The following is a 24,582-nucleotide window of genomic DNA, read 5'->3' as shown; positions in this document are numbered from 1 at the left end:
ATATCCATAGGCAGGATCAAATCATAACTAAACTACAGTGAAGGAAAGGCTTTCTGCTGAAAGCACTATGGAATGGTAAATGTCTTCTCTAAGGAAGGACTAAAGCCCACTGCTTTGAAAGTTCTCATGCTCCCTGGAAGCCTAAGAGTTTTCTCCTTCATAACTAACCCAAGCTTGTTTTAAGTCTGGCAGCCAAAGGGACCCTATGTTGGATGACCTTTCTATGCCCTCTACTGAATCTTGTGTGGTCCCCAAACAGGCCAGCACACATCTGACTGTGGTCGGGGCCAATTTCCCATTCACATGTGTGTTCTCAGGCCTGAGAGCAGGGTTGGGTGTGCTCTGATATAGCCATGTCCTCTAGACCACCACCCCCTACTCTCGTCTACATGCATAAGTCAAATCACTGAAGGACCATCGCTGGCCTCTCCTGACATTCTCCCCTCCAGATGACTGGGTGAGTCAGGAAGGTGTCTCCCAGGGAAGCTGGGGGCCCAAGCCAGCCACTTGCAGCCATCATGACTGAGTGAGAACATGCTGTGCTCAGCCTGCTGGCTCCACTCTTGAGCACAAAGTATGTGTTATAACAACAAGCACAAGAATCCTGACCACACGCTTCCCTATCTCTAGATCTGTAATGAGAACATTTGAAGTAAATGCATACAATCAAGAAACAGTGCTGTAAGGCAGAAAGTGAACAGAGTTTCTGATTTGTGACCCTGAGACACAGATTCTTGTATTCTCTGAATCCAGACCCCACACGTTATGGAAGAAAAGCAACAGACAGAAGATGGGAAAAACAGGTCATGTTTATGAAACCAGCTTGAAGACCATGCCACACTGAGGAGTTTGGTTTTTCATTAGGCAAAGAAACGAGCTGTTTTTTCTTCAATGTTCATCGGAAAACTTGCCCAGCAGCTGTGAGTGACTCTTCAGCTTTCGAATCATTGTCTTGGAATCTTCTAAACCAGCAAGACCATACTCATTTTATTTTAACATAGAATTTAGGAGCAAAGGACTAGACAGTCCTCAAAGTAATAAAATAAAAGAAAGAAAAATCAAATTAGAAATAAAGAATGCTCCCTCCCCAACCAATTCCTTTGGTTTAATATTTTAGCATAGCTTGTGTAATCTTAGTTCTCTTTCTTTCCTCTCTCTTTCTTTCTTTCCTTCCTTCCTTCCTTCCTTCCTTCCTTCCTTCCTTCCTTCCTTCCTTCCTTCTTTCCTTGTCTTGCTCTGTCAACCAGGCTAGAGTGCAGTGGTATAATCTCAGCTGACTGAAACCTCCAACTCCCGGGTTCGAGCAATTCTCCTGTTGCAGCCTCCCAACTAGCTGGAACTACAGCCATATGCCACCACGCCCAGCTAATTTTTGTATTTTTAGTAGAGACATATTGGTCAAGCTGATCTTGAACTCCTGACTTCAGGAGTTGGCCTCCCAAAGTGCTGGGATTACAGGCATGAATCACCGCACCCGGCCTAATCTTAGTTTTCTTAAGAATTCATTATCTCTGCAGGCTGAAAAAAAAACACTTCCTGTTTCTCATGATTTGATATTCTGTAAGGCTGACACAAGACAAAGACAAAGCATCCACAATCTGGTTTAATGGACAAAGAACATGAACCAGGCCCTATCTTGCAGGTAGCCACCCTCGTAAGCATCTCTCTCCAATCCTTGCCCATGATGAAACTTTAGATAAAACCCTAAAAACTCTTTGCCATGCAAGCTGGGGGTTCCTGAGGTCATGCTTGTTCAGAATGGCCCACGTGAGGGGTCAGGGCCTTGTCTTCAGCCTGAACACAGGGCACAGAGCAGCAATAGGAACCAAGCACCTCCCAAAAAATAACCTAGTTGCTTCATTGTCTACACTGGGGTTAATTTACTACTTACTACAACCATATAAGTGTCAAAAGAAAAAATATGTTGTATTTACAGACTGTGTATTTTTGCAAGTTCTTCAGTGTTTAATTGTTGCTAAAGTCATTTGGGGTTTTTGACACAGATTCTATTTTAGTAAGATAAACTCAGCATAACCCAGCAGTGCCAAAAATGAATTCCTAAGGTAGATGACTAAAATAAACCGGCAATAAATATTGGCTGTTGGAATGGGAATTATATCTCTGTAATGTAGACACAGCATTAATGACTCATTTTCAAATTACAGTCTCCTGGGGATTATTTGTATCAGGGATCAGGGAAGAAAGAAGTCCATCTCTTCTTCTTTTAGGCAGCAGAACTGAAGAGGAATATGAACCCATCAGGCAAGGATGTTCTTATATCTATTCAGCCAAGAGAGATACAGGCCCTGGAGTTCCACAGGGAGTTAATTGAACAGGCTGCATTGAGGCTGAGTAAGGCGTTGATAGAAAAAATACTAGGGGCTGAGGTGGCTGATTCTAGGGATAGTTTTCTCTCGTTCTCCTACAGGCAGAGGGCGCCACCAGGTTCACCTAAAGCCTCTTGTGTGGCATGAATTACCCTATCAGTTACACTGGGTGCTGCCCTGTTCCTTTGCTGCTTGGAATTAGTGGACTCTTTTAGGCCTCCTTTACTCCCTAAGGTCAAATTCTGATCTTTTGGACCCTGAGGTTGAGTTTTACAACTTCTCTGGTGTACCAGAAGGTGGTCTGAGGTAAAGGTTAGGCTACAATTTGGGCAGGACACAAGCTGAGCTTGTCTTGGTCCCGCTTGGCTGGACTGTGCAGTCGGAAGGGGCTGAGGCTTCCGTGGGAGTGGCTGGTGGAGCTCCACAGGGAGCCGGTCATTTTCTGTTTTCCACTTTTCCAGGCATTTGGGCTCATGAATAGGAAGGGACAGGGTGCCAAATTCCCTACCACAAATGTAGCAGATAACAGTCCTCGGTCGGGCTGGGGTTCCACTACGAGCTTTCTTGAGGCCAGTAAGATGATGAGAACTGTTTGAGTGTGGTGCTCTGGGACCCTCACCCTTTGGCTTGCAGCTTCTCTGATGAACAAGAAGATTATCTGGCAAGAATGTGCGGCCACAGGATTCACAGGGCAGCAGCTGAGCCTGGGCACTCTGAAATGCAGCCTCATTACTTGCCTGAAGACTGTAGGACCCACTGCCGCTGAGAGACTGTGGTTTGGAGGGTTCTGGCCTCCTCAAGTGCTTGGGCAACTTGCTGTTTTCAATATGCCACTTCTGCAAGCACTGAGGTTCATGAATGGCAATTGACTGGGACCCAAATTCTCGACCACAGATATAGCATACCCGGAATCCAGGCCTGCGGGCCGGGATTACAGGGGGACTAAGCTGGCTTTCCGATATAATGCTTCTACTTGATGGTTTTGATAGTATCACAGTCCCAGGTCTCTTTTTCTGAGTGTCTGTCTTAATCTTTTCACCAGGATTAACACTCTCTGTTTCTGGCAAAATGCTAGAATAGGAGTCACTAGAGAGAAATCCAGCTTGGTTGATAAGGAAAGTGGGTTCTTTAGAATGGTGAAAAGTTTGTTGTAACTTATTGGAAATTCTTTTCTTCTTTCCTCTTTCCATTAACAAAGATGTCTTTCTGTAGTGCTTGCTCTGATTTCAGGCCAGACTCACTTTGGGCTTCTGCTTAGAGCGAAGGTTAGTGAGGTTAGTTGTCCCGGGGTTCACACTGTTGCCAGTACCTTAGCCCCACAGACCATGACTCAGAGCTTCATTGCAGGACATCAGTCTGGAATGTTGGAAGGTCCTCATTAAAGTTGAGATGTCTCCAAGATCTGTGGAGGGGTGTGGGAGACATAAGGAGTTATTATGTATACATACACATACACACGTTTGGGCTGTAAACTGATAAAGGGCCATGGATTTTTTGTGTTTTTTTTTCTTTTTTTTTTGCTTGTTTTAAATATTGACCTTGTATACTTTTTGACTAGCATAATAACCAGCATATGGGATTTGGTCAATAAACTGACATAAACCTGAGGAAATCTTCCATCATCAATTGCACTATCGCTGTATTAAAAATAATGTTCTGCCCAAAAAGTTAACCTGACAACGACAGCACATCATGGATACAGATGATGCAAACCTACAGAGGCTGAGACCAGGGTGGTAAGGCCATAGAAGAGAAAACTCCAAACTGTGAAAATTAGATTAATGAAATCAGCAGGTCATACAAAAAGACCCCCTGGGCCCCACAGAAACTTCCACTATGTCAGAGATCCTTAACTTGTTAGTGACATGGATTCCTCTGACATTTCTGTGTGATATGTTTATAAGCAAAAAATTAAAATTGTTGCTATCACAGGTGAAATCGATTTTACTGAAATAATTTGTCAACTGTTTCTAGTTGTGATATACATTTTAATTGACATAAAGTTGTGTCACAGACTTCTTGAGTGTCCATGGACCTGAAGCTAAGAACTCTTGCAGAAGAAGTACTTCAAGAATGAATCTTAAGAGGATTATCAGGATAGCCCTCACAGGGACATACACTTCTTGTGACACATCATGTATTCACTTTTGTTTATTATGGAAATAGAGTATTAATAAGTGGAGCTATCATTCTCCAGCAAAGAGTACAGCCTAGGCTGGCACCCATCCTGGTGAGATATCTGCAGATCTTTCATGGAAAGATGATACACAGATGCTGCTTGAGGCTCTTTTTTCTTAAAGGTATCATACTTACTTTCTTGTTTTATATATGTATGACTTCCAAATATTTTTAAAATATAAAACAAAGGCACTGGATTCCCCAAGAATCCCCACCAGAAGAAGTGGCAGCTTAGATATCCATTTATGGGAAGAATCCTAAATTTTTATATTGGGAAAAGTCATGAGTAAATTTTACCATGGGTTTAAAATCTGGCTCTCCAAAACGATTATTTTCAGAAGCCTCAGGATCTTTTTCATTTCCTGAAGGATGACCCAGATCAGGGTGATAAACTCTAAAGCATCCATTCTTAACCAGAGAAGGAGCAGCCCCGGTGTGAAGCTGGATCCTGCACATCGCGGCAAACACTTCAGTTTGGGCAGTGCAAGGCCAGCAGTCCTGGGAATATGGAAACCCCGGGCACTGGATTTGATAAAGAACAAAAAGAGCTGTGATCTCTGTTCCCAGCTCCTGCACTTAGGTGCCAAGGAAGGTCTGAATCCTTGCCTTTAAGAATATCAAATCAGGTCTGGCACGGAGAAGGAAGTTATTCTTTATTTTGACAGATTTTAAGAGAGTAATGTTAACAGATGTGACAAAAGTATGTGTTGGCCCCAGAGTGGCCAGCATAGAAAATAAAACAGAGAAATTTATCACTTGATCAGTACCATCTAAAAGAGAAAGTAGATGTATGGAACATAGGAATAGGGTAGAATTATTTCATTAGGTTTTTAATCCAGCCCATGGGTTATTTCCACAAACCACTCTGCTTCATTGGCTCTGTTCACCGAGGAATTTTAGTTTATCGTTTTCCTTGATACTAGGAAATTGCGGACACTAATATGACTTAAGAAGACAGATTAGAATAATCAATGCAATCAAATAAGCCTCCTTCCCCTAAGTTTTCTCTGTCTCTGTCTCTCTTCCTCTGTCTCTGTCTCTCTGTCTCTCTCTCTCACACACACACCCCCACACACACACACGAGTCAATTCTGTTCCCAGCAGATTAGAATACTGAGGAATCTCTATGACTTTTCATAACAACTCCTCTATCTCCCTTTTGATAAGGTAAGAGAGATAATATTTATTGAATACCAATTATGTGCCAGATATGGCACTGATGTTTTTATAAACATAATTTTAGTTAATTGTCAAATGATTATGAAGCAGGTATTATTATTTCAATTTTATAAGTAACGAAAATGACTCAGAAGAGACAAGTAATTTGCCCAAGGCTGTCAGTGTCTAAATGACAGAACTGTGAATCAATTCCAGCCCTCTTTGGCTCCAGTACGTGGCTCTTTCCATTATTCATTCTGCCTAAATTCCTCCAGCAGAGCTTCTTCCCTTTAGTTTTCATCCCTGTTTTAATGTACTATCCATATGCCTCAGGGAAAGGTAACTAAGCTCTCACCAGCTGTTATGCTTCCTTTTAGGAGAAAGAAGAGGCAAAGAAGATGGAGGGCAGACAAGGCACAGAGGAGAAGCCTCTGAGAGGGACAAAGCAGAAGAGGGAGACTGGGGCTACGGAACACAATGTTTTCAATGTTAAGTGACAGGGGCCATTTTTTTTTCAACTTTTTTTAAAGGTTTGGGGGTACATGTGCAGGTTTTGTGTATGGGCATATTGCATAATGCTGAGGTTTGGACTACACATGAATCCATCTCCCAGGTAGTAAGCATAGTACCCAATAGGTAGCTTTTCCGTCCTCCCCCCGCTTGCATTCACTGCTGTCTGTTGTTCTCATCTTTATGCCCACATGTACTTGACGTTTAGCTCCCACTTATAAGTGAGAATGTGTGGTATTTGGTTTTCTGTTCCTGCATTAAGAATCACTTTTGCCAGGCCAGGTGCAGTGGCTCACGCCTAGAATCCCAGCACTTTGGGAGGCCGAGGTGGGCAGAGACCAGCCCAGCCAACATGGTGAAACCCTGTCTCTACTAGAAATACAAAAATTAGCCTGGTGTGGTGGCAGGTGCCTGTAATCCCAGCTACTCAGGAGACTGAGACAGGAGAATCACTTGAACCTGGGAGGCAGAGTTTGCAGAGAGCCAAGATTGCGCCACTGCACTCCAGCCTAGTTGACAAGAGTGAAACTCCCCCCCACCCAAAAAAAAAGAATCACTTTTGCCATATACAGTTGCTTTCTAGATGTAGTTTTTCCTGAGTGATGTGCAGTACAGATTCTTTTCTTAATTTCACCAATATCTTCAGAAAAATCTACATAACCAGCAGAGGTAGGGACCAATTGGGGGAATGGGGCAGACCACCAATGAATGATGTGTTTTGTCTTTCTTTATCATGGGCACAGGGTAAAAGTGAAGGCTGCCCCAAGAGGCCAGGTAGTGCTCAGTTTGAAGCCATGTCACCATCTTGATTAGGGATCGATCTTACCGCACACAAACATTTGTGCACTGCAAATATTTTCTCTGCAGCAAACAGGATGAAACATCACAAAACGTCCTTTTGAATCTTTAGCTTTTCTTTTTCTACCATCCCTTTCCTCCTCCAACGTTCTCCTGAAATTTTTCCCTTATTGTGACTAAAGGTATCAAAACATGAAAGATGAGGTAGCTGGAAGCCAGTGAAATTTTTGGGAACGGAGGTGTCTTATGGAGAAATGCATAATGTTTCCGCCAGTGATTGTGCAAAGGCAACATGCCATGGAACAGCAGTGTTGGTTGCTCTCCCTTTATAAGTTAGCTCTAAAAGCAAAAGTACTGGAAAATACTAAATACATATACTTAAATCACCTAAGAAATTGGCCTGTCACCCAAAACATCATAAAGCAATGTTGCTGGTTTATAAAGAGAATCACTTTGCAAAGCCAGACAGTTTTACCTCAAGCATCTCTGGAGAATGTTCACTTAGTTGGCCTGGATTATTCGTTTTGACCATATCTGCACATAGGACATTTAAAGAATGTCTTGGAAGGCATCACTTTTTATCAACATGATGCCATTTTTCCATTCTCTTCAGGGTTCATGGGAAGGGAGAGACAAACACACAAAGATGAATGTAATAACCGTGGAAATCCAAAAACCATCTTGGCATTAGAAGGTGTCTCTCCAAAAGAGAGGGAACAGAACACAATCAAAAGTGTGATCATATCTTTTAAAAAATAAGCTAGTCCTTTGAGGATGAGTTCATGTCCTTTGCAGGGACATGGATAAAGCTGGAAACCATCGTTCTGAGCAAACTATCACAAGGACAGAAAACCAAACACTGCATGTTCTCACTCATAAGTGGGAACTGAACAATGAGAACACTTGGACACAGTGCAGGGAACATCACACATGGGGGCCTGTCGTGGGGTGAGGGGCATGGGGAGGGATAGCATTAGGAAAAATACGTAATGTAAATGACAAGTTAATGGGTGCAGCACACCAACATGGCACATGTATACCTATGTATCAAACCTGCACGTTGTGCACATGTACCCTAGAACTTAAGATATGAAAAAAAACTAGTCCTTTGAAACAAAAGAAATATAGTTGATACATGATATGACCCCTTCTCTATTAGTATTGAATTCAAATTCTTTACATGAACAAAAATATAAATAAGAAAGATGGAGTTGGGGCTGATGGTAGCTCTGGCAAGATTCTAAAAGAGAGGAGGTTCATCTTCAATATTCTTCACCCACCCCATTCAGTAGCCTCCACTGTCCAGCCTAGTATTCTCGTATGCTCACAGTCTGTGTCTTACCTATGAAATCTTGTTTTCAAAAAGGAGCTGATGGACTCATTCACACCAAGGCTTATAATTGATGAGGTAATGTCCCTTCCAATGTCTGGCAGAGACAGTTAGTTCCTTACCAGTAGCCATTCTACTCAACACCCTCAATTAATAGACCCCAATTTTCAGCTGGGCACATCTACAAGCTCCTTTGTAGTTAGTGAAAATATTGTGTGGAACTTGTAAGAACAATTCTTGAAAAGGTAGAAGAGAACAACTGCTTCTCTTACTTTCCTTTTTATTGATGCTTAGAAGATGGATGTGATGACTGGTGCTTTAGCAGCCAATTGAGAACAGATTTCATCTATGTAACCCTTGATATGACAGAGCAGAGACCTGGATGGACTTGGGTCCCTGATAATGCTGGAACCATCACAGAATCCCTGGAATGCCTTCCTTGGACTTTATTTACATAAGAAAAATAAATTTTTATTTTTATTTTAGCCATTTTAAAAAGTCTGTTATTCACATAGAAACCTAATAGTAATTGAGAGATATCTGTATTTTAATAGTGGTGATTAGCACAATTAATTCTAATAATGTTATTTCAAATTTCAGAATTTTTTGATGAAGGAATTTTTTTTGAGGGAGTAGAGGTTTGGGTGCAAAATTGACTTATTAAATATGTACTTCTTAAAAATCAAAAATTAAAATTGATACTATAAATACTGGATCAATGGTTCTTATGAAATTGATCACAACACTTCCTTTTTTAGAGATTCTTTTAAGTGAAAAAATTTAATGACTAATTTTTATAAAGAATAGCCTATTTTTTCCACGAGCTTCTTAAAGAGCTAGCAGAGAGCAATATTGTGCCAGTTGTTAACTTATTGTCTCTTATACTCCCAATCTTCTTTATTTAGCTTTATGATATGGGTACTGGGACTCTGCACAGCCCATTTCTGCTTTGCAGGCTGGCTCTGTGTTATGCTCTGCCAACAGGAATAATGGAAGGAGAATGCAAGAATTGGGGAACAAGAGGGCATTTAATCCTTTTAAAGGCTTCCTGTGTGTGTGTGGTCGCTGTGAGCATTATTCCAGCAACACGTCTCTACTCCTGAAGCAGCAGTTCTTTTCAATACCAGCAGCTGAATCCAACCAAATTTGTCAAACCAGACGAACTGACCCTTCCCCACCAGATGCAATCACCAGCCAGTCTGTGTCCCCTCCTTGGAGATCTGATTTTCAACTCCATCTTCTAAGTTTCTAAATTTTAATAATTCAAACGATGTGACAACCCTCAAAATTCAAGTAATAATAATCTGTGATATTCAATCTGCATATTACTTAAATATTGCAATAAATATAAATGCAAATTAATTCTTTCATAGCATCTTACAAAATAAGATGCTTATCTGAACATTTAATCCTCAACTCATTCAGACCACTGAAAATGCATGTTTGTTATTTTTACACTATCACCGTGCTTTAAGAGCTAGAAAGTATTGTTCTTCCATTTTCCAGTAGCTGTACAAATTTCATAAGGGAAATCTGCTGTTCTAAGCATGCTTGTATTTTGCTAAATTTTATATGACACTCTTCACCTGCTGACCCCCCAGCCATAAGGCCACCACTGCCACAGAGGGAGCCACAGCAAAGCGATCCTACTCATAGACCAAAGATGACCAGGAGTGTTGAGGGCAGCTGGGCAGCTGGTCTGGCTCATTCTCACTGGTTCTGCACACTCTCTTCTAGGCAGCATCTGGTCCCATGGCATCTGCAGACCTTACCCAGTCTGATGTGAGTGGGAAAGGCCATGTGAGAGCAGCTGGGACCTAGAGGCAGTATGGTTTAAGAAATATAGGAGCAGCATTTGAAGGTAAAAAGTGGAAGCATTTTCATAAAAGCCACTTAGCCTGAGGCATGGCTTTGAGAAAACATTGGCATTTCTAGACTGATTATAAATAACTAATGAAAAAATTCCTTTTCTTTGTCTCTCCTTCACTATGAATAATTTTAAGCCAAGAAATAAGTTCTTTCACTTTCTTTCAATCTAATTGTCAAGTATGAACATAATACTCTATGGAGCTAGAAAAGCTATGAAAAAATTTGGAGAAATGCACTCTTTGTACTTCTAACTAGAGCCCTCTGCAAAAGGCATTTTATGTTGTTAAGGCTTATAACATCACTCTATGAAAACTATTGTTAGATCAAGCCTATAATTTTCACTCTATATTGAGTATCCAAATTACAGAGTACCCAAGAGTCATGAATGCCACACAGGTATGATCATATAATTGTAATATTGACATTTGCAGTGGTGGAGCACTGGTTCTACAAACTGTCAGTAGAATCACATTAGAGGCCTATAATACACAGAAATTTAAAGGATAGCCCAAAAAAGAAAAAAGTGGAAAAAAAAAAAAGAAAAAAGTCTTCAAAGGAATTTCACATGCCATGTTTTCTCACATTTAGGATAATTTTATTTCAACAGAATAGCTCTATACCAATATGTTTTTTTCAAGATTTTTTAAGCATTGGCTCATAGGCACATCTAGTCCATAGCTATGTTCTTTTTAGCCTGCAGAAAGTCAAAACTGCTTGACTTAGTTTCCATTATTTTAAAATTGGGAGATGTCACATAAAATAAGGATTTTTGTTTTCTCTTGAAGAGTGGAAGAGCTGGCCGAACAGAGCGCACATTCCTGTGTGGCAACATCCTACATAAGCTGATGGTGAGTAAGAGCTGTGCCTGTAGCTCAGAGAGCCAGCCTTTACTCTTCCAAAGCTTCTCACTAGTCGGATTCACTAATTTATAGTATATGCTTCTTGCTTGAAAGTGTCCTGTGGGGACATTTTTCTTCTTACTTAAATATTGAAAATCACTTCAAGGAACTGAGAATCCAACTGAAGTCTTATAGGATATAATTGTTATAAACACAACATATTTATTTTTAAATATTTAGAATATTTAGAAAGGAATCTGCCGAATGAAAGTAGATTAGGGCTGAAATGCTTCAGTCCAGGAGGAAGGGTAAAATCCAAGAAGAAAACACAGAATCAGTGACCTAAGAAGGAATTTTCATAAGTTATCAAAGGGTTATAGAAGATGATCTATACATCACTTCAGAGGAAAAAATAAAGCAGTCAATGTTTAGAACAGCTACAGGTGGGATTATAGAAGAAAAAAAAGAAAAAAGGAAAACACAAACAGACAAAATTGTGTTTTGTGGACCATCTAAACTTTTTAGAGGCATTCCCATAATGATCTGTTGATCGGTTGATATCATAAGAGCTACTCTTCTATTTAAGCCAATGGACCTTGCTTCACCATTAAATGACTCCCCAGGTGAAGACTGTTAGATGTCTTCTATTATTAGTTTAAAGAACTAATCAGCCAATTAAAAGAACCATAAATAAGCTATTAGCAATATAGACCATAGTTGGATTGTAAAGATTTGCTCTGGAAATACTTTATAAGAGAATTATGCTTCCTCATGGGGATTACAGGATTTGGTATACTTTTTCTTTCTGCCAAGCTGTCCATTTTGTCAAGAAGTAACTATAAATTAGTTTGAACTGAAAATGTATAAGAACAGCACAGTAGCCCCTTCTCAACCTAGAATGAGATCTATAGTCATCAAGTGTCTAAAATGGATATATTATGGTTTTTAAAACATTGGATGGAAAAACCCACAGATAACCGTATTTTAGTATCTATGTTTTAAAAGAATCGCAAATAGATGCATATGTTTGCCAGCCCCCCATTATGTGATATGCTTGCACAGAGTTCCCACTGTCTTTATACTCTTGATTTAGTTGAACTCAGTGTGACACTTTTGGCACAGACTTCTGAGCCACACTGTGTTAGTATCAGAAGTGTGGTCACTTCTGTGTGTCCAGGTGGAAACAAACACAATGAAGAATATAGTTGTGCATGAACGGAGCTGCTAGGCCAGGATAAATTGACGTAAGAGAGATGGGCTCACTGAATCCAGGAGGAACCTTTCTACCACATCACCCACTTACCTTACCTTACAGAGGTCTCAAAGTTGTGCCTTATTTCTGTCCACCTCCAGGAGGTCAGTGCCTCCTGGAGCCTGGCTAACACTTACACTGATTATCAATACCATTCATTACAGACATCAACACCCTTTGTTAATAATGTGCTCTGCACCCAAAGCTGTTTCTGAGGAAAATGCCTGGGAAGGAAGTCAAAAATAGCAGAGTCCGTAAGGCAGGCAGGGCTTCTGCTGTGTGCACGAATGAATGTGCCTCTATTTTCTGATATGCTCTCCATGACGTGCCTGGCGATGACTCTGGAGACCTGGTAGCTTGTACATGCCCACAAACTGAAGGCTGTTTCTGAACATGGGCTTTTGGTTGCTGTTCTCCCCACATCTCTCATCCTTCTATGTGAATAAGTCATCAAAATACTATTGTCATACCATTTGACATCGCTGAATCATGGCAACAAGGCAATCTTTCATGGGCCACATAGTTACAGCTCACTGATGGTTCAGAATCCTCAGCCCTACAAATTCTCATTTCCCAGGAAAGCTTATATAAAATATTCCCTGCTGGAGAAAACCACCAGAATGAGTCTCCTGGTGTCTGGGGGAAACTTGCTCATTCTTTGTGTCCCCAGACCCAAACAACCATGCAATGTGGTGATGGCTCATTTAAAAACCTCTTCGGCTTCTAGTTTAAAATTTTGTGGTTCAACATTTATTGAAAGCCTCCTTCCACTCCATGACCAATAACTCTCGACTGCCTTGTTCTGTTTGCCTTTAGTAAACACAAAGGTCATATGTATATTTTAAGTCACACGTAAGATTGGAAATATTAGGATATTGGATGGGAAGAGTTTAATTTAAAATCAACTTTGTGGATGTTGATGTTTCTTATCTTTCTTGTGTTTTCAACAGGGTCTTTTTTCCCACCTTCTGTGTTCTATTTCACTTTGTTTCATTATTTCCACTATCTGAGCTTTAAGTTTAGGACAACCCAACAAGACTACCCAATAAGGAAAAGATGCCATTAGAAAGAGAGTGAAGAATATAGCATTCCATGGTTGACACCACTGCTAACGTCCTCTGGATTTTTCCATCTGGCTGGAGAGATAAGGCAATGCCAACAATTCCAGCTCACTAGTAGGAAAAATGTGGCTTCTATTTTAACTTCGTTATATTCTGGAGAAAGCAGCATTAGAAGTGAGGGGCCCAGTCTAATCACATGAGTCATCAAATGTGGAGAACTTCTTCCCCAGTCAGTGAGAGAGAGACAGCAGCAGAAAAAATTTGAAGTGTGAAAAGGCCTCAATTAGCTGTTCAAAGAAGGAGTCTAGAGCCAAAAAAATGCAGGCACCTCTTGAAGCCAGGAAGACCAAGGAAACAGATTCTCTTCTACTGCCCCCAAAAGAAAGATGATCTTGCTGTGAGCTGGGTGTAATGGTTCATGCCTGTAATCCCAGCACTTTGGGAGGCCGAAATGGGAGGATCACTTGAGGTCAGGAGTTCAAGACTAGCCTGGCCAACATGGTGAAACCTCATCTCTACAAAAAATTAGGCAGGGCTGGGTGCAGTGGCTCACACCTGTAATCCCCGCACTTTGGGAGGTCGAGGTGTATGGATCATGAGGTCAAGGGATCAAGAACATCCTGACCAACATGGCAAAACCTCGTCTTTACTAAAAATACAAAAATTAACCAGGTGTGGTGGCATGCTCCTGTAATCCCAGCTACTCGGGAGACTGAGGCAGGAGAATCGCTTGAACCCAGGAGGTAGAGGTTGCTGTGAGTCAAAATCTCACCACTGCACTCTAGCCTGGCAACAGAGGGAGACTCCATCTCAAAAAAAAAAAAAAAAAAAAAAATAGCCAGGTGTGGTGGTACACATCTGTAATCCCAGTTACTTGAGTGGCTGAAGCATGAGAATAGCTTGCAACTGAGAGTTGGAGGCTGCTGTGAGCCGAGATCACACCATGGCACTCCAGCCTGAGCAACAGACTGTCTCAAAAAATAAAATAAAATAAAAAATAAAAGCTGAAAACACATTTCCATTTTGTGGTGTCATTTCCTATATGGAATCCCAACCTAAAATTGATCCCCCATCCTGCTGTGCCATAACACTTGTGTGTAACCCCATTAAATGTCCCCTTGTCATCAGTAGCTCATGGTCATTGCTGTTTATCTAGCTCATACCCATTCCGTATGCTCTACATAAACATGAGCAAAGCGAGGACAAAATTTGGAATATACTGTCAAATAGCACAAGAACATTGGAGGTGCTGTCTGTGGTATACACACACATGAGTACAATACATACACATGAGCGCAAATAAAATCGAGGTATCAGAATCCTCAATTTTATTTGTATTCCTATGTGTGCATTAAGCTCTATATAATTGTATCAACTGTTTAATAAATACCCACTACTTCTGTTTTTAATGAGAATTTATCACATTGGTAGCATCTGAATTTTGGTTGGAATTAAATTTCAACATGAATTTTGGAAGGGACAAAACATTCTACCATAACACCTAGGGTTTCCAATTCCAGGGTCCAGAAGAGCGCTTCACCTGTGAGGGTTTTCTGTGATGGTTTGAGATTAGCACAGCTTCTAGGTAAACTTTTCAGAGAATTCCACTGGCCTACGTTCATGGGACACCAGTAATAGGCATCAGGAACATCCTCTTTTTTCACTCTTCTCCTTTACCTTTCCTGTCCATTGTGCTTATAAGTCCTCTCTTCAAAGACCACTCCATTAAATGCAAATATGGCAAATAACTCCAAGCTGCCTTAAAAGGATTTTTCTTCTCTACCTTGAGAAATAACGAGTTTACTCTGCATCCCAGGGCCGGAACATGCAGATGTGATGTCATGTCCTTTCAACAGGCATTAACAATTTCTTAATGTTTCACTTTTATTCAGTCACTACTCTTTCTTCCCAATTTAAGTGTTATAAGCTGGTTTTCGTCTGCTTGTTCATCTTGTTCCTTGTTTTCTAGTTTTTCAAATACCAGAATCTTATAGTACCATAATTGTATGGAAAAAAATGCATAGAATAGGCTGAACTACCTGAAGATATTATGAAATCAATATTCAAAAATTCATACATTTAGGATTTTTCCTGTAAATGTCATGAAATAATGGCAATTTTTTAGGTCACAAATCTTGATCCTTTTTCGTTGACTGTAAAATTCCAGGTACAAAATTGACAATAAAATAAATTTGATTACATGAAAGATCATTACATTTTTGGGGAATGATAATGAAGTCTGTTTCATATAGACAAGGAATGGATAGTGTTCATTTAAGTAATTTAGCTAAAATAGCATTCCTGTGCTACTTCTGGGAATCTCTGTTGAAAAATTTATTTGGAAACTGCTTAACACCCATAAGTGCCCCAATAGTTCAAATAATAAAACTCTGTTTGACATGGTGATTTACATCAGAAACAGGTTAACTGAAGGGGAAAATGTGGTTTTAATTTTTGTTGATGAAATGTCATATGTTTCATATATAAGATAGTTCACTTGGAACTGAATAGATAAAGCAATCCAAGATTTATCTGATTTTAATGTTTCACAATCATTTAGTATTTCTGAGTGGAAATGCCATGAACGGATTCAAGGAATGTTATTAACTTTTATTACCCATTAATGATTTTTAAATGAACCAAAATGGAAAAAGTGTTTTACAAAATAATTATATATTTTTCCATTCTTTCAATGGATATGTATACTTGATTGTCAAGAAAATAGAATTTTATCAGTTATATTTATTATCACTTTACTGAGGACTCTGCTTCCAATTGTTCACACACATGAATACACATACACATACACACACACACATACACACATACATCACAGACCTTGTACATTCCTCTCCATATTTCTGCCGGGTCAAGGGGATGCATTGATAATCAATGTTATAATCTTCATTTAGTAATTAATCCATGCCACAATACCAGTCCATCTGACACTTATGATATATGGTGATGATATGCTGGATTGTAACTAGGTCATACAGTACTAATAAGGACAATTGTTGGCTGAGAGTCTAACTGAAACTCGAGATTCGAGTCTTTGCCCAATTGTGTTTTTCTTCTATTTCCAGTCCTCACTACTCTTATTTTGTTCTCTGTTCATTTCACAATAATTTCACTAAAATAACCTTTTGGACATATCTTTGAACTTGGGAGAAGTCACACTGATGGTGAGGCCAGGCTGAGAAGATCATGAGGACGTTTGCCTTTGCCTCAGCTCTTCAAGTAGATTCCCCATCTTATTGTGGGTTTGCATGTGAAATGTAAGGTAAGGAATTAGACAACGAGGGAAAAGGGAAAAGGCACTGATAGACACTCTAAACAATATTTAGCATGTTTTTGTTTCCTATGTGATTGCCCATTAATAATTTGGCAGAAAAAAATCTTATCTTATTCTATCATCTTCTTATATTTTCCTTCTGCTCCCCTTCTCATCTTAGTATTTTCTGCCTTTGCATTTTAATATATCTCCTTTCCCATTTTTTTTACTCCTGTCTTCATTCTACCCATCTGATATTGGATAACCTCTTGTGATATTACATCAATTTATGTAGAAGCATTTCCACATCTAGCATTGAAGTGGTTGATTATTCTTTTCGACTGTTTTGCCTGCACTCATAAATCTAATGCCAGGCAGGTGAATGGGTGTGCCTCCCGTCTGTGGGCTGTTTCAACCATGTAGGTGAAGAGTCACTTCCGCTCTCAACCCCCATCTATCTTTTTCAGAGCAGTCACATTTAACTCCTTAAGCTACAATCACAACTTAAACCTCTGTTGCCTAACTGCTCCATGGTTGTCCCACTACTCTCAAAATAAAATCCCACCTCTTGACCTTGAATGCCCTCTGTAACTTTGCACCTACCTCAGTTTCTGCCTATCTCCTTTTGCCCTCCCCTTTCTGCACCATGCTCCATCCATGTTCACCTCTCAGTTCCTCAGACAAGTCAAACTCTCTGTCACTCTGGGGGAGATTCGGGGAGGGACTGGACAGAGGCTTTGCACATGCTCTTGCCATTGCTTAGAATCTTCCTCCAGTTCTTTGCTTGGCTTTCTTATTTTGTACTTCAGGTCTCTATTTAAATATTGTCAACTCAGGCCTTTCCTAACTACTTTTTTTTTGGGGCCGGGGACAGAGTCTCAGTCTGTTGCCTAGGCTGAAGTGCAGTGTTGTAATCTCAGCTCACTGCAACCTCGGCCTCCCAGGTTCAAGCTATTCTCCTGCCTCAGCGTCCCAAGTGATCCTCCCACCTCAGGATCCCAAGTAGCTGGGATTATAGGTGCATGGCACCAAGCCTGGATTTTTGCTCATTTTAAAAATGTATAATTTGGTTTTTCATGATTGAGTTGTTTGGGCTCCTTATATAACCTGATAATTAATCCCTTGTCAGATGGGTAGTTTGTAAATATTTTCTCCAATTTGTGGGTTGTCTCTTCACTTTGCTGATTGTTTCCTTTGCTAGGTAGAAGCTTTTTAGCTGGCTGTGATCCCATTTGTTCATTTTTGTTTTGGTTGCCTGTGCTTTTGAGATATTACTCAAGAAGTTTTTGACCAGACCAATGTATGAGAGTGTTTTCCCAGTGTTTTCTTCTAGAAGATTTATAGTTTTATATCTTAGATTTGCTTTAGTCCTGTTTTATTTGATTTTTGTCTATGGCAAGAGATAGGGATTTTGTTTCATTCTTCAGCACATAATTATCTCTAGTCATCTCCCTTCTAAAGAGAACCCCCCAAGTACCAGGCACTCAAGAAGAAAATTTTCAAGGCCACAGGCCTTTCAATATCAATGTATGATTTTTGGAAGGTATCTCATCAGAACTTCTTGAACATTGGAAGGGCTGACAAACTATGGCCCCCAGGATAAATCTGGCCATCGTTCAGCCCTTTTGTAAATAAAGTTTTATTGAAACACAGTCATGTTTATTCATTTATGTTTGTCGTTGACTGCTTTTGCCCTACAATGGCAGAGTGTATGACTTACAAGCCCTTAACTATTTACCATTTGGGCAAAGACAAGAAAATTTTCTAACCTTTCCATTAGACCATTCAAACTAGATTTCATTTTAACATTAAGACATCGAATTATTAATCAATGTGAACTTACAGTACTCAATGCAACCAGAATCCTACTAAGTGCCATCTGCACAGAACTCCATAAGGCTCCTGTTAGATTTTTCTCTCAAACAAATGCTTGGCTGCATTGCACCTTGGACGTTCTATTTGCAGTTTGCCATCCTTTTTAATCGATTAACAACTTGCCTTCTTTACATTCTCCCTCTCTGCTGCCCCCAACATAGCGTATTCCTATTGCCATATTTGTGTGCTATGATATTTAGAAATTGCTTCTTCAAGTTTATAAGACTCCACAGAAATCATCACTGATTCCTCAGGAAGGGTGTTTTGGAACGGTTCATGTTCCTCACCATTTACAACTTACGTCTAGAATTGCATATAATCCTGAAAATGTATCATTCACCAGATACTCTGAGAAAATGAGCTAAAATAATATTGCATATTTATTCAAATTATGTAGACCCAGAGAAGAAACAATCATATGAAGGTCTGGTTGGTAAAACAAAAAATTCTCTTAGAAAAAATAGATAATATTTAAATTCTAAAATAAGCTGGAGCTGGGCGCTATGGCTCACACTTGTAATCCCAGCATTTTGGGAGCCAGGGTAGGAGGATTGCTTGAGCTCAGGAGTTCAAGACCACCCTGGGCAATATAGTAAAATCTCATCACTACAAAATGTAAAAAATATTAGCCAGGCATGGTGGTGCATGCCTGTAGTCCCAGCTACTTGGGGGACTCGGGTAGGAGGATCACTTGAGCCCAGGAGGTCGAGGCTGCAGTGAACTGTGATTGTGCTGCTGCACTCCAGTCTGGGTGACAAAGAAATGAATGAATGAATGAATGAATGAATGAATAAAATAATCTGGAAAATGCAACTAATAGAAATAATAGTTTACATTTTAGGTTCAAAAGAAATAGGCATTTTATGGAAGTGATAGAAAGATTTGGAAAGGCTGGAAAATATCTTTTCTTAGTTAACATTTGAATGTTTATAATTTTCTGTCAATTTGTAAGAATATGTGATGATATTTATTCTGACGTTTATTTTACTAGGTATAGATTTTTCCTGTAATTGTGAGAAATATACTGTTAAATAGGAAACAGAGTTGATGTTATAAATAATGTTTTATTGCAGAAATTATGAACAGATAAATATTCTCCTTCTGCTTTTTCCTGTCTAGAACAGTGTCTGGAATACAGTAGACACTCAATAAATTATGGAATAAATTAATAAATAAAAATTAAGTTGAAGTCACATTCTATATTAATGGGCTTGAAAAATGCTTACTTTTTTCACTGGGGTTATGATTCCTGAATAAGTTTGTAACTATATTTTTGGCTTTCGCTTATTACAGAATCACTTAAAATAAGGTTGCTCCCTGGGGAAACATTTGGGCAACATGCAAGTAGGATTGCCCAACCTGATTCTAATTCTTGTGTGTGGTTCACTAGCAAGCAGTCATGGAAGGACTCAACTTCCATATTTATTTTGAACACTTGCTTCAAGTATTCAAATAATATAAGTTGGCTTATTAAAATTAATATGCCAATAAGGATAGACAAATAGATTCATGTAACAGGACAGACAGTCCAGAAGCATATGGTCAATTTACATACATGATCAATTCATTTTTCATGAAGATGCCAACACAATTCAATGAAGAGAGGAAAATCTTTTTAACAAATGAAAGTGAAACAACAGGATGCACACAGGGAGAAAATATCAACTCCTAACTTTCACTGCACACAAAAATTAACTCAAAATGGATCATAGAACTTAACATAAAAGCAAAAATGATAAAACTTTAAGAAGAGAATATCTATGATCCTAATATTTGCAAAGATTTGTTAGACAAAACACAAAAAGAACTAAGTATAAAAGAAAAATACAATAAATTATACTTTATCTTAATTATAAACTTCTGCACATTAAAAAAATTAAGCAAATTAAAAGGCAAGACATAGATTGAGAAGAAATGCTTGCAAGGCATATATTTAAAAATTGGATTATCTAAAAATTTAACTTGATAAAGTAAACCTATGCCTACACAATGATATTGACATTTTAAATAATTATCTAAGAAAAATGAAAGTATACATCCACAAAAAGTCATTTACAAATGTTTACAGTAGCTTTGCTCATAGTAGTGAAAAACTGGGAATAACATAAACATACATCAATAGATAAATGAACACATAATTATAGCATGTTCATACAGTAGAATGATGTTTCACAGTACAAATGGATTACTAATATACACTACATGGATCTCTTTGAATAATGTGCTGCTAAAAAAGTCAAATACAAAAGAAGTATAGGTACTGAATTGTTTCATTTATATGAAACCCTAGAATAAGCAAAGCTAATCTGTAGTGACAGAAAGTATATCAGTGATTGTTTGGTGGGTAGGTGCATGAATGGAAAATTGACTACCAAGGTTATGGACATTTTCTTTTATTTATATCTTTGTTGGTGACATGGATATAATCATTTGTCAAAACTCATCAAATTGTGTACTTAAAATGGGTGCATTTTATTGCATGTGAGTTATACATTAATGAAAAAGACATTAGAAAGAAAAAAATGTTAAATGGGTAAAAGGCATGAACAGATAATTTTTAAAAAGATACAAGTGTCCAAGAAGCTCATGAAAAGTACTCCATTAGTCATCAGGAATATGCAAATTATAACCACTGTGAGATGTTATTCCATATTTACCACAAACATCTACCCTATCACTCATTAGTTTCACTCCTGGGTCTGAATCCAAAATAAATAAGGACATATATCTACTAAGACTTGTGCAGGCTTCCTTTTCCCCCCACATATAAGTGAGATCACACAGTGTTTGTCTTTCCTTATCTGGCTCATTTCACTTAGTATAATGTCCTCAAGATTCATCCATGTTGTTGAAAACAGCAGAATTTTCTTCTTTTTTAAGGTTCAATAATATTCTATTGTATGTTTATACCACATTTTCTTTATCCATTTATCTGTTGATAGATAATTTGTTCCCATATATTGACCGTTGTAAATAATGCTGCAGTTAACAAGGGAGTGTAGATATCTCTTTTATATACTAATTTCATTTTCTTTGGATATATACCCAGCAGTGGGATTGCTAGATCAGATGGTAGTTCTCCTTTTAACTTGTTGAGGAACTTCCATATTGTTTTCCATAATGGCACTATTAAATTACAATCCCACAGACAGTGTATAAGGGTTCCCTTTTCTCCACATTCTCACCAGCACTTGTTATCTTTTGTCTTTTTAACAGCCATTCTCACAAATATATGGTAATATCTCCTTGTGATTTTTATTTGCATTTCCCTGTTGATTAGTGATGGTGAGCATCTTCATATACCTACCTGCTGAGTGCAATAATGGTTACCATGAGTGGAGGATGAGGTGAAGGGAAGATAGGCAAAGGGTACAAACCTTCAGTTATAGATGAGTAAATGCTAGAAACCTAATGTACAGCATTGTGACTATAATTAAGAATTATTATAATTAATAATTGAAATGTGTTAAGATAGTAGATCCCAAGCATTCTCACCACACCCAAAAAAGGTAACTATGTGATATGATGATACTTTAATTAGCTTGATTGTGGTAATCATTTCACAATGTCTACATATATCAACACATTTCACGATAAACCCCAAATGTGTGATTTTTATTTGCCAATCATACCTCAATAAAGCTGGAAAAAAATTAGACATAAAAAATAAAATTAGGAGAAAAATACTTTGTGCAAGAATGTTTATACCTGCTTTAGCTATAAGAGGACCAAACTAGAAAAAAAAGAATCAATATAATAAACAAATGTAAAATACGCATAAAATGCAATTATACTTACCTTTAAAAAGAATTGTACTACTGACTTAAAAAGCCACATTGAAATGTTTGAAAAAACATTCTGCTAAGCCAGAGGCGTCAGTCCAACAGTATAATATATATGGTATCATTCTATTCATATAAAGTTCATGAATGGCCAAGTATTCTTTGGGGATAGAAATCAAAACAGTGGCCACCTATAGAGGGAAGACTGGCTGGAAAGGATGTGAGGAAACATTCTGGGGTGAAAGAAATGTCCCTTGCCCTGACTGAGGTGACCATGACATGGTTGTATATACCTGTTAAACTCAATGTTTTTAGAAACTTGAATTTAAGAACTCCAGATTGGTTACAATTTACTCCACATTGATTTTATCTCACATAATTAAAAAAAAAACAAACAGCCAAGACAATTGAGTAATTATAGCCTTTAACACCCCTTTGCTGTCACGGATAATCTGGCTAATAAGCATATAGTTCTGAATTAATGTTAAAACCCTACTTCATCTACTTTTGTTTGAAGAAAGTTATTTTAAAAATAATTCTTTTAAATACAATTTTATTATCTTTTAGTATTAGAATATTTAATCCATAGTTCATTCATCATTGCCAGCATCCAAAGAAGTAAAATGACATTTATTGTTTTGTTTAGTAGTACTTGAGATTTTTCACTTAAGAACCAATTATTATTATTATCATTTGGATTTATTTTCTATAGCAAGGAAATATTTACCGAATACTGGTGAGAAGCCAATGGAAGAGACCAAGAATATCTAAGAGAAGCAGTTGTTATTAGTTGAAAGGTTTGAGATTTAAGACCTACCAGACAACAGAGAATGCACACAGAGAATGCAACAGAGAATGCACCAGACAACAGAGAATGCACAACAGAGAATGCTCTCCGCGAGAGCCTCACCTTGTGACGTTTGTTCTTTACCTTTTTAGTTTGGTTTTTAGCATGGCATGCTGAGCACCTCTGAGTTTTCAGGGAAGGAGCTGATGGAAACAGGAACAGAATAGCTGGGAGCTCCAAGATTCACATTCCTTGCAGGAGTTGGTGTGAGTTTTTGAGGCTGCTGAGTAACAGGAACCGCAGCCTTTGTGACCTGGATGTATCCTGGCAACCTGGCAACAAAAGGGACAGGACTGAGTTCTCTAGTAACTGATGGGAAACAGAGAGCAAAGTAGGTATGGATTTCAGCTTTCTTTTAAATTGACTTCAGGAACTTTACCGACGGACTGAGCAACCAACAGGGACAGATAAATTTAAGTCACAGGCTCTTCTTGCTGTAGAAACACAACATTTTATTTTAAGGAAAAAAAGAAAACAATATCTACTGATTATCTTATGGATCTTTTCTAGGGACTTTAAAAATACTGTGACAGTTAATACTGACTGTCAACTTGATCGGATTGAAAGATGCAAAGTATTGTTCCTGGGTGTGTCTGTGAGGGTGCTGCCAAAGGAGAGTAACATTTGAGTCAGTGGACTGGGAAAGGCAGACCCACCCTCAATCTGGGTGGGCCCCATATAATCAGCTGCCAGTGCGGCCAGAATAAAGCAGGCAAAAGGTGGAAGGACTTGACTTGCTGAAGACTTGACTTCTGGTCTTCAGCTTTCTCCTGTGCTGGATGCTTCCTGCCCTGGAACATTGGACTCCAGGTCTTCAGCTTTTGGACTCTTGGACTTACACCAGGAGTTTGCCAGGGGCTCTCTGGACTTTGGCCACAGACTGAAGGTTGCACTGTTGGCTTCCCTACTTTTGAGGTTTCTCTACTTCTCAGCTTGCAGATGATCTATTGTGGAACTTCACCTTGTGATTGTGTGAGTCAATACATCTTAATAAACTCCCTGTCATATATACACCTATTCTATTAGTTCTGTCCCTCTAGAGAACCCTGACTAATACTAACACCATCTATATAGAAGAGCTTGGGCTGGGGGCAGTGGCTCACACTTGCAATCCCAACACTTCGGGAGGCTGAGGCGGGTGGATCACTTGAGGTCAGGAGTTCAATACCTGTCTGGTCAACACAGTGAAACCCGGTCTGTACTAACAATACAAAAATTAGCCAGGCTTGGCACACACCTGTAATCCCAGCTATTTGGGAGACTGAGGCAGGAGATTCGCTTGAACCCTAGAAGTGGAGGTTGCTGTGAGCTGAGATTGCGCCATTGCACTCCAGACTGGGCGACAAGAGCGAAACTCCATCAACAAAAAAAAAGAAGGAAAGAGAAAAGAAAAAGACGATGAAGATCTTGTTCTCCTCTAAAGATGGATAATCTCCGTGACTCTCAAAGCGTGTTCTATGCTTTGGTCTAAAATGCAAGCAACTA

The 24,582-nt window shown here is 38.9% G+C and overlaps 1 protein-coding gene across 3 annotated transcripts; it reads right to left on the bottom strand.

The window, feature by feature from the left end:
- Positions 1 to 1,940: 1,940 nt before the first annotated feature.
- ZNF474 (zinc finger protein 474) lies at positions 1,941 to 23,352 on the bottom strand. Of its 3 annotated transcripts, XM_011963699.1 has the most exons (3): positions 23,182 to 23,298; positions 7,447 to 7,578; positions 1,941 to 3,729 (listed from the first exon to the last, which is right to left on the bottom strand). In XM_011963699.1, exon 3 carries the CDS (start codon positions 3,515 to 3,517, stop codon positions 2,423 to 2,425), a length of 1,095 nt encoding a protein of 364 aa, XP_011819089.1. In that variant the 5' UTR covers positions 3,518 to 3,729; positions 7,447 to 7,578; positions 23,182 to 23,298; the 3' UTR covers positions 1,941 to 2,422. The 3 variants fall into 3 exon arrangements, with proteins under 3 accessions (XP_011819089.1, XP_011819087.1, XP_011819088.1); XM_011963697.1 differs by lacking the exon at positions 7,447 to 7,578 and having other exon boundaries at positions 23,182 to 23,352; XM_011963698.1 differs by lacking the exon at positions 7,447 to 7,578 and having other exon boundaries at positions 23,161 to 23,304.
- Positions 23,353 to 24,582: the final 1,230 nt, after the last annotated feature.

Source organism: Colobus angolensis, unplaced genomic scaffold (assembly GCF_000951035.1).
Source record: "Colobus angolensis palliatus isolate OR3802 unplaced genomic scaffold, Cang.pa_1.0 Scaffold62, whole genome shotgun sequence".
In the NCBI taxonomy this organism is placed as follows: domain Eukaryota; kingdom Metazoa; phylum Chordata; class Mammalia; order Primates; family Cercopithecidae; genus Colobus; species Colobus angolensis.
Note: the sequence above shows the minus strand (reverse complement) of the source record. Positions and strands in the feature narration are given on the sequence as shown.

Excerpts from the sequence above, each read along its gene's own strand:
- ZNF474 (XM_011963697.1), bottom strand. The coding sequence starts at position 3,517 with ATGGAAAGAGGAAAGAAGAAAAGAATTTCCAATAAGTTACAACAAACT.